We start from the raw sequence: 12,788 nt of genomic DNA, 5'->3' as shown, positions 1-12,788 counted from the left end.
TGACCATCATCATTACTGTCACCATTACACCATCACCATCACCACCATTACTGTCACCATTACACCATCACCATCACCATCATCATTACTGTCACCATTATACCATCACAATCATCATCACCATCATCATTACTGTCACCATTATACCATCACAATCATCATCACCATCACCACCATCTTTACTGTCACCATTACACCATCACCATCACCATCATCATCACCACCATCACCACCATCACCACCACCATCACCATCATCATTACTTCACCATTACACCATTACCATCATCATCACCATAACCACCATCACAACCATCTTTACTGTCACCATTACACCATCACCATCACCATCTTCATTACTGTCACCATTACACCATCACCATCCACATCACCATCACCATCATCATTACTGTCACCATTACACCATCACCATCACCACCATCATTACTGTCACATTACACCATCACCATCATCATTACTGTCACATTACACCATCACCATCACCATCATCATTACTGTCACCATTATACCATCACAATCATCATCTTCATTACTGTCACCATTACACCATCACCATCACCATCTTCATTACTGTCACCATTACACCATCACCATCCACATCACCATCACCATCATCATTACTGTCACCATTACACCATCACCATCACCACCATCATTACTGTCACATTACACCATCACCATCATCATTACTGTCACATTACACCATCACCATCACCATCATCATTACTGTCACCATTATACCATCACAATCATCATCTTCATTACTGTCACCATTACACCATCACCATCACCATCTTCATTACTGTCACCATTACACCATCACCATCCACATCACCATCACCATCATCATTACTGTCACCATTACACCATCACCATCATCATTACTGTCACCATTATACCATCACAATCATCATCACCATCACCATCATCATTACTGTCACCATTACACCATCACCATCACCATCATCATTACTGTCACATTACACCATCACCATCATCATTACTGTCACATTACACCATCACCATCACCATCATCATTACTGTCACCATTATACCATCACAATCATCACCATCACCATCATCATTACTGTCACCATTACACCATCACCATCACCATCATCATTACTGTCACCATTATACCATCACAATCATCATCACCATCACCACCATCTTTACTGTCACCATTACACCATCACCATCACCATCATCATTACTGTCACATTACACCATCACCATCACCATCATCATTACTGTCACCATTACACCATCACCATCACCATCATCATTACTGTCACATTACACCATCACCATCACCATCATCATTACTGTCACATTACACCATCACCATCACCATCATCATTACTGTCACCATTACACCATCACCATCATCATTACTGTCACATTACACCATCACCATCACCATCATCATTACTGTCACCATTACACCATCACCATCACCATCATCATTACTGTCACATTACACCATCACCATCACCATCATCATTACTGTCACCATTATACCATCACAATCATCATCACCATCACCACCATCTTTACTGTCACCATTACACCATCACCATCACCATCATCATTACTGTCACCATTATACCATCACAATCATCATCACCATCACCACCATCTTTACTGTCACCATTACACCATCACCATCACCATCATCATCACCACCATCACCACCATCACCACCACCATCACCATCATCATTACTTCACCATTACACCATTACCATCATCATCACCATCACCACCATCACAACCATCTTTACTGTCACCATTACACCATCACCATCACCATCTTCATTACTGTCACCATTACACCATCACCATCCACATCACCATCACCATCATCATTACTGTCACCATTACACCATCACCATCACCACCATCATTACTGTCACATTACACCATCACCATCATCATTACTGTCACATTACACCATCACTATCACCATCATCATTACTGTCACCATTATACCATCACAATCATCATCTTCATTACTGTCACCATTACACCATCACCATCACCATCTTCATTACTGTCACCATTACACCATCACCATCCACATCACCATCACCATCATCATTACTGTCACCATTACACCATCACCATCATCATTACTGTCACCATTATACCATCACAATCATCATCACCATCACCATCATCATTACTGTCACCTTTACACCATCACCATCACCATCATCATTACTGTCACATTACACCATCACCATCATCATTACTGTCACATTACACCATCACCATCACCATCATCATTACTGTCACCATTATACCATCACAATCATCATCACCATCACCATCATTACTGTCACCATTACACCATCACCATCACCATCATCATTACTGTCACCATTATACCATCACAATCATCATCACCATCACCACCATCTTTACTGTCACCATTACACCATCACCATCACCATCATCATTACTGTCACCATTACACCATCACCATCACCATCATCATTACTGTCACCATTATACCATCACAATCATCATCACCATCACCACCATCTTTACTGTCACCATTACACCATCACCATCACCATCATCATTACTGTCACATTACACCATCACCATCATCATTACTGTCACCATTACACCATCACCATCATCATTACTGTCACCTTTACACCATCACCATCACCATCATCATTACTGTCACCATTACACCATCACCATCACCATCATCATTACTGTCACATTACACCATCACCATCACCATCATCATTACTGTCACCATTATACCATCACAATCATCATCACCATCACCACCATCTTTACTGTCACCATTACACCATCACCATCACCATCATCATTACTGTCACCATTATACCATCACAATCATCATCACCATCACCACCATCTTTACTGTCACCATTACACCATTACCATCACCATCATCATCACCACCATCACCACCATCACCACCATCACCACCACCATCACCATCATCATTACTTCACCATTACACCATTACCATCATCATCACCATCATCACCATCACCACCATCTTTACTGTCACCATTACACCATCACCATCACTGTCATCATAATTATCATCATCCTCTTCATCACTGTATCCTGGTAACCACTGTCACCATCCCCACCGTCAGCATGACCACCCTCACATCACCATCTTCATCACCATACCTGGATAGCCACTGTCACCAGCACCACCAGCACCAGCACCAGCACCATTATTCCCATTGTCAGCATCATCACATTGTCACCACCATTATAAAAAGATGAAGTTGACATGAGGCTCGTCTGGGGCCTTCTAACACGAGGGTCCAACTTCTGCTCTGGCCAGCAGTCACCATTTTTCGAGTTTCTCGAAGTTCTCTTCTGGGAAGTTTAAGTTCTGTCTGAGAGTGGGTTCTTCTCCATGGTGCACTCTTTCCCCTCAGATCACACACTACTGTGCAAAGAGCTTACTAGGTCCCCACAGGCTCCTCCTGGGGGTCCCCTGGGTTCCAGGGATTCCAGGGGTTCAGCCAGCAGCAGAGTTGCTCCAGTTGGGATCCCTGTCAGGTGGAGGGTGCTGGAGCCATGGCCTCTGGGACCCACCTCCCCTGGCCTACTCCTTGGCAGACCCCACAGGTGGACACCCCCAACCCTCTGAACCTACCTGCCTCTCCCACAGGTGACCACCTGTGCTGTGAGAGAAGAGAAGTGGGGCGAGATGGACATAGGGGATCTGTCAGAAGACGAGTGAGTGAGGCCTGTGGGCTTGCAGGGGATGAGGGCAGGGCTTGTGCTCTCTGCACGCTGGACCCCCAGTGCCCCTCATGTGGGTGCACGCAGAGGTCAAGAAGGGACTGAGAGGCAAGCACCCTATTTCCCTCAGACCCTACCTACCGAGATGATGGGATTGAACCCCTGTGTGTTTGGCTCTGAGTCCAGGGCTCCTGCAAAGGAAGGGGGCTGCCATATTCCAGGTGGCTCACTTCTGGCATCCTGGCTTTGGGGCCACTGGGCAGGCCTAGCTCCTCCCTGATCTCTCATATTGAAGGTCCCTCTGGCCAGAGAACAGGAGACCTGGGGCTAGCTGGAGGACAGGGTAGCAGACTGGCTCTGCTGGAGCCTGCTTCTGCCATAGCCTCAAGGCAGTGGACAGAGTGCCCTGGGGGTGGAGTGAGCACAGTCCAAGTGGGGAGCAGGCTGGAGCACCCGCAGGTGCCCGGCAGGGCCAGGCAGGGTCTCTTCTTACCACAGCACCCGACTTTTGGCCTCTAGGACCAGGACCAGCTGGGTGTGCTGTATCCCTTACCCCACCAAAAGGAAGGCGAAGGGGTGTGCAGCAGCCCTGGAGAAGGTACTCAACTCCTGGAGAAGAGGGAGGGCAGGGTCGGGATACACCGGTGGTCACACACCTGTGCCCTTCCCAGGAGCCCTCGGACCAGGCTCCCAGGGACTCTCTCGGGATTGGCCAGAGCTGAGAACAAGGGTCAGAGGAAACGGTGATGCCAGAGGCCCCCAACCCTCCCCAAGAGTGCAGCCCTGAGACCACCGGCCGGAGCCCTGGCCACTGGGCGCGACGTCGTACTTCAAAAGACGCAGGGTCAGTTGGCTGGACCCACTTTCTCTGAGGTGTGGAAAGGGGCAGGAGTGTGGCTCAGCCTTGCAGGCCATGTGGTCAGAGACTGTAGGTGACCGCACTCAGAACTGCTGAGGGGCCAGGTGCTGGTACAGGACCCTGCAGTGGGGGAAGCCGCCCAGCAGCCTGACATCCTCTTCTGACAGTTGCCTGGAGTAGCCCTGGCGGAACTTGAGGACAGGGACCCCAGTGCTGCACTGGGGAGCTGTCTGCTCTCAACTTGGCAGAGGGACCTCCCCCTTGGGCAGTGGTCAGGATGCCCGTCCCCCACTCCCCAGCACCCCAGCTCAGGGAGGTTCTCATAACCCAAACCCCAAGCCCCAGGCAGGCCAAGCAGGGTGCTGCAGGGTACAGCCCTCCTCCATCTCAACTCAGTCACGTGGAGTTCCTGAAACTAGCCAAGTCCTCTGGAAAACTGACCCTTATTCCTGGTCCAGGCTCCGAGCAGCTCCCACCCTTGGGAAAAGGCCACACAGACTGTGGGGCCTGCAAGCAGTGAGCAGCATGGGTCCCTCACTGTGCCATGAGCAGCCTTTAGGGAGCCTTTAGGGAGCAGGCCTAGGCCCAGGCCCTTCTAGAACATTCTGCCTGCACTAGTGGGCCCCCTTCCCTTGGCGGGTAAGGAGACGAGGGTGCCTCTTCTGGCAGCCAGGACAGGTGTTTGCTGCAATGGAAGGGCTGCCTGCTGCGCGGCTTGTGGCTGCTGCAGGCCGTCCTCAGTCAGTCCAGTCCTGTCACCTCAGGAAGCAGCCCCTCTGATTGCACCAGGTCCTGCAGTCCTGCAGGTCTCGGCGGGCCAACAGCGCCCCCTGGTGGACGCTTCCCCACACGGCTCTGCTTTCAGTCCTAGGAGACACCATCCAAGAGGGGCCGCGGCACTGGACTGGACCTACCACTAAATTCACACTCCTCCACTGCTTATGCATTAAAGCACAGGCCACGATGTGCTCGGTGGCTGCCACTTAGTCATGACTCTGCATTGGAGCCTGTGGGGCCAGGCTCTGCCTGGGGGGCCTGGGTCCTGAAAGGCAAATCCCCACAAGCTCTGCACAAAACAAGGCGCAGAAGCACAACCCCCCAAAGGAAGGCATCCCCGCGTGCCCCAGGAGGGAGATGGGGATGTGCAGGCCAGGGGAGGACAGAGGTCTGTGGGCCATGCCAGGCAGGGCCCTGCAGGGCAGAGCATCTGCTCGCTGCCTGCCAGAAGGAGAGATGTCCAGGGGACACACTGGAGAGGGCACCTCCTGCCTCCCTATTCCTCCTTACAGCTGAGGCTCCCCTGGGACTCAGAATTCCTCCTGGGGATACCCAGGGGAGCAGGGCAGAGAGAATGCTGGGCTAGGAGGCCTCCGGACGGGGTGATCCAAGCTGAGATTCTCAGGTCTCTCTCCCCCACTGGGCAAGCCTGATCATGGAATATCTGGGGACTCAGCCCACTGACCAGGGCCCTCAGAGGGTGGGAGAGTGTCCGGTGGCGGGCAAGGAGTGGCCCCCGCGAGGAGTCCAATTTATTCATCCAGTTTGGTTCTGACAAACACTGGAGGGATCAAAAGGAAGGGAAGCCCATTTCACACTGGAAAACTCACAAGTGCAAAGGGCAGGGGAGCGGGCAGCTGGGCAGTGGGTGGACCTCCACAGCGCTATAGCCAGCATGGTCCATCCTCCCAAGAAAATGGCCCTCAAACAGTCCAGTCCTCCATGGTCTTACCACAATGGGCCCTCATGGCAGGAATGCTAACCACTCAGGAAAAGGCCAAACCTCCAAGACAGGACACATCTGCAATGGGTCTGTGTCCCACAAGGTCAACATCCATACCTCTCTACCCAGGGAGACCCTGTCTCCAAGTGAGGAGACACTGACCTCAACCAAGGAGAAGCTATCCTCACAGCAGTCCTCAGGCTGCACCTGCCTGGTCACTTCATGGTGTGCAGAACAGCAGTCCTCAGGCTGTGTCTGCCCTAGTGACTCCATGGTGTGCAGAACAGCAGTCCTCAGGCTGTGCCTGCCCTAGTGACTCCATGGTGTGCAGAACAGCAGTCCTCAGGCTGCGCCTGCTCTGGTGACTCCATGGTGTGTAGAAGAGCAGTCCTCAGGCTGTGCCTGCCCTAGTGACTCCATGGTGTGTAGAACAGCAGTCCTCAGGCTGTGCCTGCCCTGGTGACTCCATGGTGTGTAGAACAGCAGTCCTCAGGCTGTGCCTGCCCTGGTGACTCCATGGTGTGTAGAACAGCAGTCCTCAGGCTGCAACTGCCCTAGTGACTCAATGGTGTGTAGGACAGCAGTCCTCAGGCTGTGTCTGCCCTAGTGACTCCATGGTGTGTAGAACAGCGGTCCTCAGGCTGTGCCTGCCCTGAGTGACTCCATGGTGTGTAGGACAGCAGTCCTCAGGCTGTGCCTGCCCTGGTGACTCCATGGTGTGTAGAACAGCAGTCCTCAGGCTGTGCCTGCCCGAGTGACTCCATGGTGTGTAGAACAGCAGTCCTCAGGCTGTGGCTGCCCTAGTGACTCCATGGTGTGTAGAACAGCAGTCCTCAGGCTGTGGCTGCCCTAGTGACTCCATGGTGTGTAGGACAGCGGTCCTCAGGCTGTGGCTGCCCTAGTGACTCCATGGTGTGTAGAACAGCAGTCCTCAGGCTGTGGCTGCCCTAGTGACTCCATGGTGTGTAGGACAGCAGTCCTCAGGCTGTGCCTGCCCTGGTGACTCCATGGTGTGTAGAACAGCAGTCCTCAGGCTGTGCCTGCCCTGGTGACTCCATGGTGTGTAGAACAGCAGTCCTCAGGCTGTGCCTGCCCTGGTGACTCCATGGTGTGTAGGACAGCAGTCCTCAGGCTGTGCCTGCCCTAGTGACTCCATGGTGTGTGGAACAGCAGTCCTCAGGCTGTGCCTGCCCTGAGTGACTCCATGGTGTGTAGAACAGCAGTCCTCAGGCTGTGCCTGCCCTGGTGACTCCATGGTGTGTAGGACAGCAGTCCTCAGGCTGTGCCTGCCCTGGTGACTCCATGGTGTGTAGAACAGCAGTCCTCAGGCTGTGTCTGCCCTAGTGACTCCATGGTGTGTAGAACAGCGGTCCTCAGGCTGTGCCTGCCCTGAGTGACTCCATGGTGTGTGGAACAGCAGTCCTCAGGCTGTGCCTGCCCTGGTGACTCCATGGTGTGTGGAACAGCAGTCCTCAGGCTGTACCTGCCCTAGTGACTCCACGGTGTGTAGAACAGCAGTCCTCAGGCTGTGCCTGCCCTGGTGACTCCATGGTGTGTAGAACAGCAGTCCTCAGGCTGTGTCTGCCCTAGTGACTCCATGGTGTGTAGGACAGCAGTCCTCAGGCTGTGCCTGCCCTAGTGACTCCACGGTGTGTAGAACAGCAGTCCTCAGGCTGTGCCTGCCCTGAGTGACTCCATGGTGTGTAGGACAGCAGTCCTCAGGCTGCGCCTGCCCTAGTGACTCCATGGTGTGTGGAACAGCAGTCCTCAGGCTGTACCTGCCCTAGTGACTCCACGGTGTGTAGAACAGCAGTCCTCAGGCTGTGCCTGCCCTGAGTGACTCCATGGTGTGTAGGACAGCAGTCCTCAGGCTGTGCCTGCCCTAGCGACTCCATGGTGTGTAGAACAGCAGTCCTCAGGCTGTGCCTGCCCTAGTGACTCCACGGTGTGTAGAACAGCAGTCCCCAGGCTGTGCCTACCCTGGTGACTCCATGGTGTGTAGAACAGCAGTCCTCAGGCTGTGCCTGCCCTGAGTGACTCCATGGTGTGTGGAACAGCAGTCCTCAGGCTGTGCCTGCCCTAGTGACTCCATGGTGTGTAGAACAGCAGTCCTCAGGCTGTGCCTGCCCTGGTGACTCCATGGTGTGTAGGACAGCAGTCCTCAGGATGTACCTGCCCTAGTGACTCCATGGTGTGTAGGACAGCAGTCCTCAGGATGTACCTGCCCTAGTGACTCCATGGTGTGTAGAACAGCAGTCCTCAGGCTGTACCTGCCCTAGTGACTCCATGGTGTGTAGAACAGCAGCCCTCAGGCTGTGCCTGCCCTAGCGACTCCATGGTGTGTAGAACAGCAGTCCTCAGGCTGTGCCTGCCCTAGTGACTCCACGGTGTGTAGAACAGCAGTCCCCAGGCTGTGCCTACCCTGGTGACTCCATGGTGTGTAGAACAGCAGTCCTCAGGCTGCGCCTGCCCTGGTGACTCCATGGTGTGTAGAACAGCAGTCCTCAGGCTGTGCCTGCCCTAGCGACTCCATGGTGTGTAGAACAGCAGTCCTCAGGCTGTGCCTGCCCTAGTGACTCCATGGTGTGTAGAACAGCAGTCCTCAGGCTGTGTCTGCCCTAGTGACTCCATGGTGTGTAGAACAGCAGTCCTCAGGCTGTACCTGCCCTAGTGACTCCACGGTGTGTAGAACAGCAGTCCTCAGGCTGTGCCTGCCCTGAGTGACTCCATGGTGTGTGGAACAGCAGTCCTCAGGCTGTGCCTGCCCTAGCGACTCCATGGTGTGTAGAACAGCAGTCCTCAGGCTGTGCCTGCCCTAGTGACTCCATGGTGTGTAGAACAGCAGTCCTCAGGCTGCGCCTGCCCTGGTGACTCCATGGTGTGTAGGACAGCAGTCCTCAGGCTGCGTCTGCCCTAGTGACTCCATGGTGTGTAGAACAGCAGTCCTCAGGCTGTGTCTGCCCTAGTGACTCCATGGTGTGTAGGACAGCAGTCCTCAGGCTGTGTCTGCCCTAGTGACTCCATGGTGTGTAGAACATCAGTCCTCAGGCTGTGTCTGCCCTAGTGACTCCATGGTGTGTAGAACAGCAGTCCTCAGGCTGTGTCTGCCCTAGTGACTCCATGGTGTGTAGAACATCAGTCCTCAGGCTGTGTCTGCCCTAGTGACTCCATGGTGTGTAGAACAGCAGTCCTCAGGCTGTGTCTGCCCTAGTGACTCCATGGTGTGTAGAACAGCAGTCCTCAGGCTGTGCCTGCCCTGAGTGACTCCATGGTGTGTAGGACAGCAGTCCTCAGGCTGTGTCTGCCCTGGGTGACTCCATGGTGTGTAGGACAGCAGTCCTCAGGCTGTGCCTGCCCTGAGTGACTCCATGGTGTGTAGGACAGCAGTCCTCAGGCTGTGCCTGCCCTAAGTGACTCCATGGTGTGTAGGACAGCAGTCCTCAGGCTGTGCCTGCCCTGGTGACTCCATGGTGTGTAGAACAGCAGTCCTCAGGCTGTGTCTGCCCTGGTGACTCCGTGGTGTGTAGGACAGCAGTCCTCAGGCTGTGTCTGCCCTAGTGACTCCATGGTGTGCAGAACAGCAGTCCTCAGGCTGTGCCTGCCTTAGTGACTCCATGGTGTGTAGGACAGCAGTCCTCTGGCTGTGCCTGCCCTAGTGACTCCATGGTGTGCAGAACAGCAGTCCTCAGGCTGTGCCTGCCTTAGTGACTCCATGGTGTGTAGGACAGCAGTCCTCAGGCTGTGCCTGCCCTGAGTGACTCCATGGTGTGTAGGACAGCAGTCCTCAGGCTGTGCCTGCCCTGGTGACTCCATGGTGTGTAGAACAGCAGTCCTCAGGCTGTGTCTGCCCTGGTGACTCCGTGGTGTGTAGGACAGCAGTCCTCAGGCTGTGTCTGCCCTAGTGACTCCATGGTGTGCAGAACAGCAGTCCTCAGGCTGTGCCTGCCTTAGTGACTCCATGGTGTGCAGAACAGCAGTCCTCAGGCTGTGCCTGCCTTAGTGACTCCATGGTATGTAGAACAGCAGTCCTCAGGCTGTGCCTGCCCTAGTGACTCCATGGTGTGTAGAACAGCAGTCCTCAGACTGTGTCTGCCCTAGTGACTCCATGGTGTGTAGGACAGCAGTCCTCAGGCTGTGCCTGCCCTGGTGACTCCATGGTGTGTAGAACAGCAGTCCTCAGGCTGTGTCTGCCCTGGTGACTCCGTGGTGTGTAGGACAGCAGTCCTCAGGCTGCGCCTGCCCTAGTGACTCCATGGTGTGTGGAACAGCAGTCCTCAGACTGTGCCTGCCCTAGTGACTCCATGGTGTGTAGAACAGCAGTCCTCAGGCTGTGCCTGCCCTAGTGACTACACAGTGTGCAGAACAGCAGTCCTCAGGATGCGCCTGCCCTAGTGACTCCATGGTGTGTAGGACAGCAGTCCTCAGGCTGTGCCTGCCCGAGTGACTCCATGGTGTGTGGAACAGCAGTCCTCAGGCTGTGCCTGCCCTAGTGACTCCATGGTGTGTAGGACAGCAGTCCTCAGGCTGTGCCTGCCCTAGTGACTCCACAGTGTGCAGAACAGCAGTCCTCAGGCTGCGCCTGCCCTAGTGACTCCATGGTGTGTAGGACAGCAGTCCTCAGGCTGCGCCTGCCCTAGTGACTCCATGGTGTGTAGAACAGCAGTCCTCAGGCTGTGTCTGCCCTAGTGACTCCATGGTGTGTAGAACAGCAGTCCTCAGGCTGTGCCTGCCCTAGTGACTCCATGGTGGGTAGAACAGCAGTCCTCAGGTTGTGCCTGCCCTAGTGACTCCATGATGTGTGGAACAGCAGTCCTCAGGCTGTGCCTGCCCTAGTGACTCCATGGTGTGTAGAACAGCAGTCCTCAGGCTGTGTCTGCCCTAGTGACTCCATGGTGTGTGGAACAGCAGTCCTCAGGCTGTGCCTGCCCTGAGTGACTCCATGGTGTACAGAACAGCAGTCCTCAGGCTGTGTCTGCCCTAGTGACTCCATGATGTGTGGAACAGCAGTCCTCAGGCTGTGCCTGCCCTAGTGACTCCATGGTGTGTAGAACAGCAGTCCTCAGGCTGTGTCTGCCCTAGTGACTCCACAGTGTGCAGAACAGCAGTCCTCAGGCTGTGCCTGCCCTGGTGACTCCATGGTGTGCAGAACAGCAGTCCTCAGGCTGTGCCTGCCCGAGTGACTCCATGGTGTGTAGAACAGCAGTCCTCAGGCTGAGCCTGCACTAGTGACTCCATGGTGTGTAGAACAGCAGTCCTCAGGCTGTGCCTGCCCTGAGTGACTCCATGGTGTGTAGAACAGCAGTCCTCAGGCTGTGCCTGCCCTAGTGACTCCATGGTGTGTAGGACAGCAGTCCTCAGGCTGTGCCTGCCCTGAGTGACTCCATGGTGTGTGGAACAGCAGTCCTCAGGCTGTGCCTGCCCTGAGTGACTCCATGGTGTGTAGGACAGCAGTCCTCAGGCTGTGCCTGCCCTAGTGACTCCATGGTGTGTAGAACAGCAGTCCTCAGGCTGTGCCTGCCCTGAGTGACTCCATGGTGTGTAGGACAGCAGTCCTCAGGCTGTGCCTGCCCTGAGTGACTCCATGGTGTGTAGAACAGCAGTCCTCAGGCTGTGCCTGCCCGAGTGACTCCATGGTGTGTAGAACAGCAGTCCTCAGGCTGTGTCTGCCCTAGTGACTCCATGGTGTGTGGAACAGCAGTCCTCAGGCTGTGCCTGCCCTAGTGACTCCATGGTGTGTAGAACAGCAGTCCTCAGGCTGTGTCTGCCCTAGTGACTCCATGGTGTGTAGGACAGCAGTCCTCAGGCTGCGCCTGCCCTGGTGACTCCATGGTGTGTAGAACAGCAGTCCTCAGGCTGTGTCTGCCCTAGTGACTCCATGGTGTGTGGAACAACATTCCTCAGGCTGCGTCTGCCCTGGTGACTCCATGGTGTGTAGGACAGCGGTCCTCAGGCTGTGTCTGCCCTAGTGACTCCATGGTGTGTAGAACAGCAGTCCTCAGGCTGTGGCTGCCCTAGTGACTCCATGGTGTGTAGAACAGCAGTCCTCAGGCTGTGTCTGCCCTAGTGAGTGACTCCATGGTGTGTAGAACAGCAGTCCTCAGTCTGTGTCTGCCCTAGTGACTCCATGGTGTGTAGAACAGCAGTCCTCAGGCTGTGCCTGCCCTAGTGACTCCATGGTGTGTAGGACAGCAGTCCTCAGGCTGTGGCTGCCCTAGTGACTCCATGGTGTGTAGAACAGCAGTCCTCAGGTTGTGTCTGCCCTAGTGAGTGACTCCATGGTGTGTAGAACAGCAGTCCTCAGGCTGTGTCTGCCCTAGTGACTCCATGGTGTGTAGAACAGCAGTCCTCAGGCTGTGCCTGCCCTAGTGACTCCATGGTGTGTAGGACAGCAGTCCTCAGGCTGTGGCTGCCCTAGTGACTCCATGGTGTGTAGGACA

The 12,788-nt window shown here is 54.4% G+C and overlaps 1 protein-coding gene across 1 annotated transcript in view; it reads left to right on the top strand.

Annotated features, from left to right (window-relative positions):
* C12H13orf46 (chromosome 12 C13orf46 homolog) overlaps positions 1–12,788 on the top strand; it is a 42,910-nt gene that overhangs the window by 5,344 nt on the left and 24,778 nt on the right. The window contains exons 6-7 of the mRNA XM_077110683.1: positions 3,699–3,766; positions 4,292–4,370. Of these exons, the coding sequence (XP_076966798.1) occupies positions 3,699–3,766; positions 4,292–4,370 (147 nt within the window). The remainder of the gene's footprint in view (positions 1–3,698; positions 3,767–4,291; positions 4,371–12,788) is intronic.

Source organism: Callospermophilus lateralis, chromosome 12 (assembly GCF_048772815.1).
Source record: "Callospermophilus lateralis isolate mCalLat2 chromosome 12, mCalLat2.hap1, whole genome shotgun sequence".
In the NCBI taxonomy this organism is placed as follows: domain Eukaryota; kingdom Metazoa; phylum Chordata; class Mammalia; order Rodentia; family Sciuridae; genus Callospermophilus; species Callospermophilus lateralis.
Note: the sequence above shows the minus strand (reverse complement) of the source record. Positions and strands in the feature narration are given on the sequence as shown.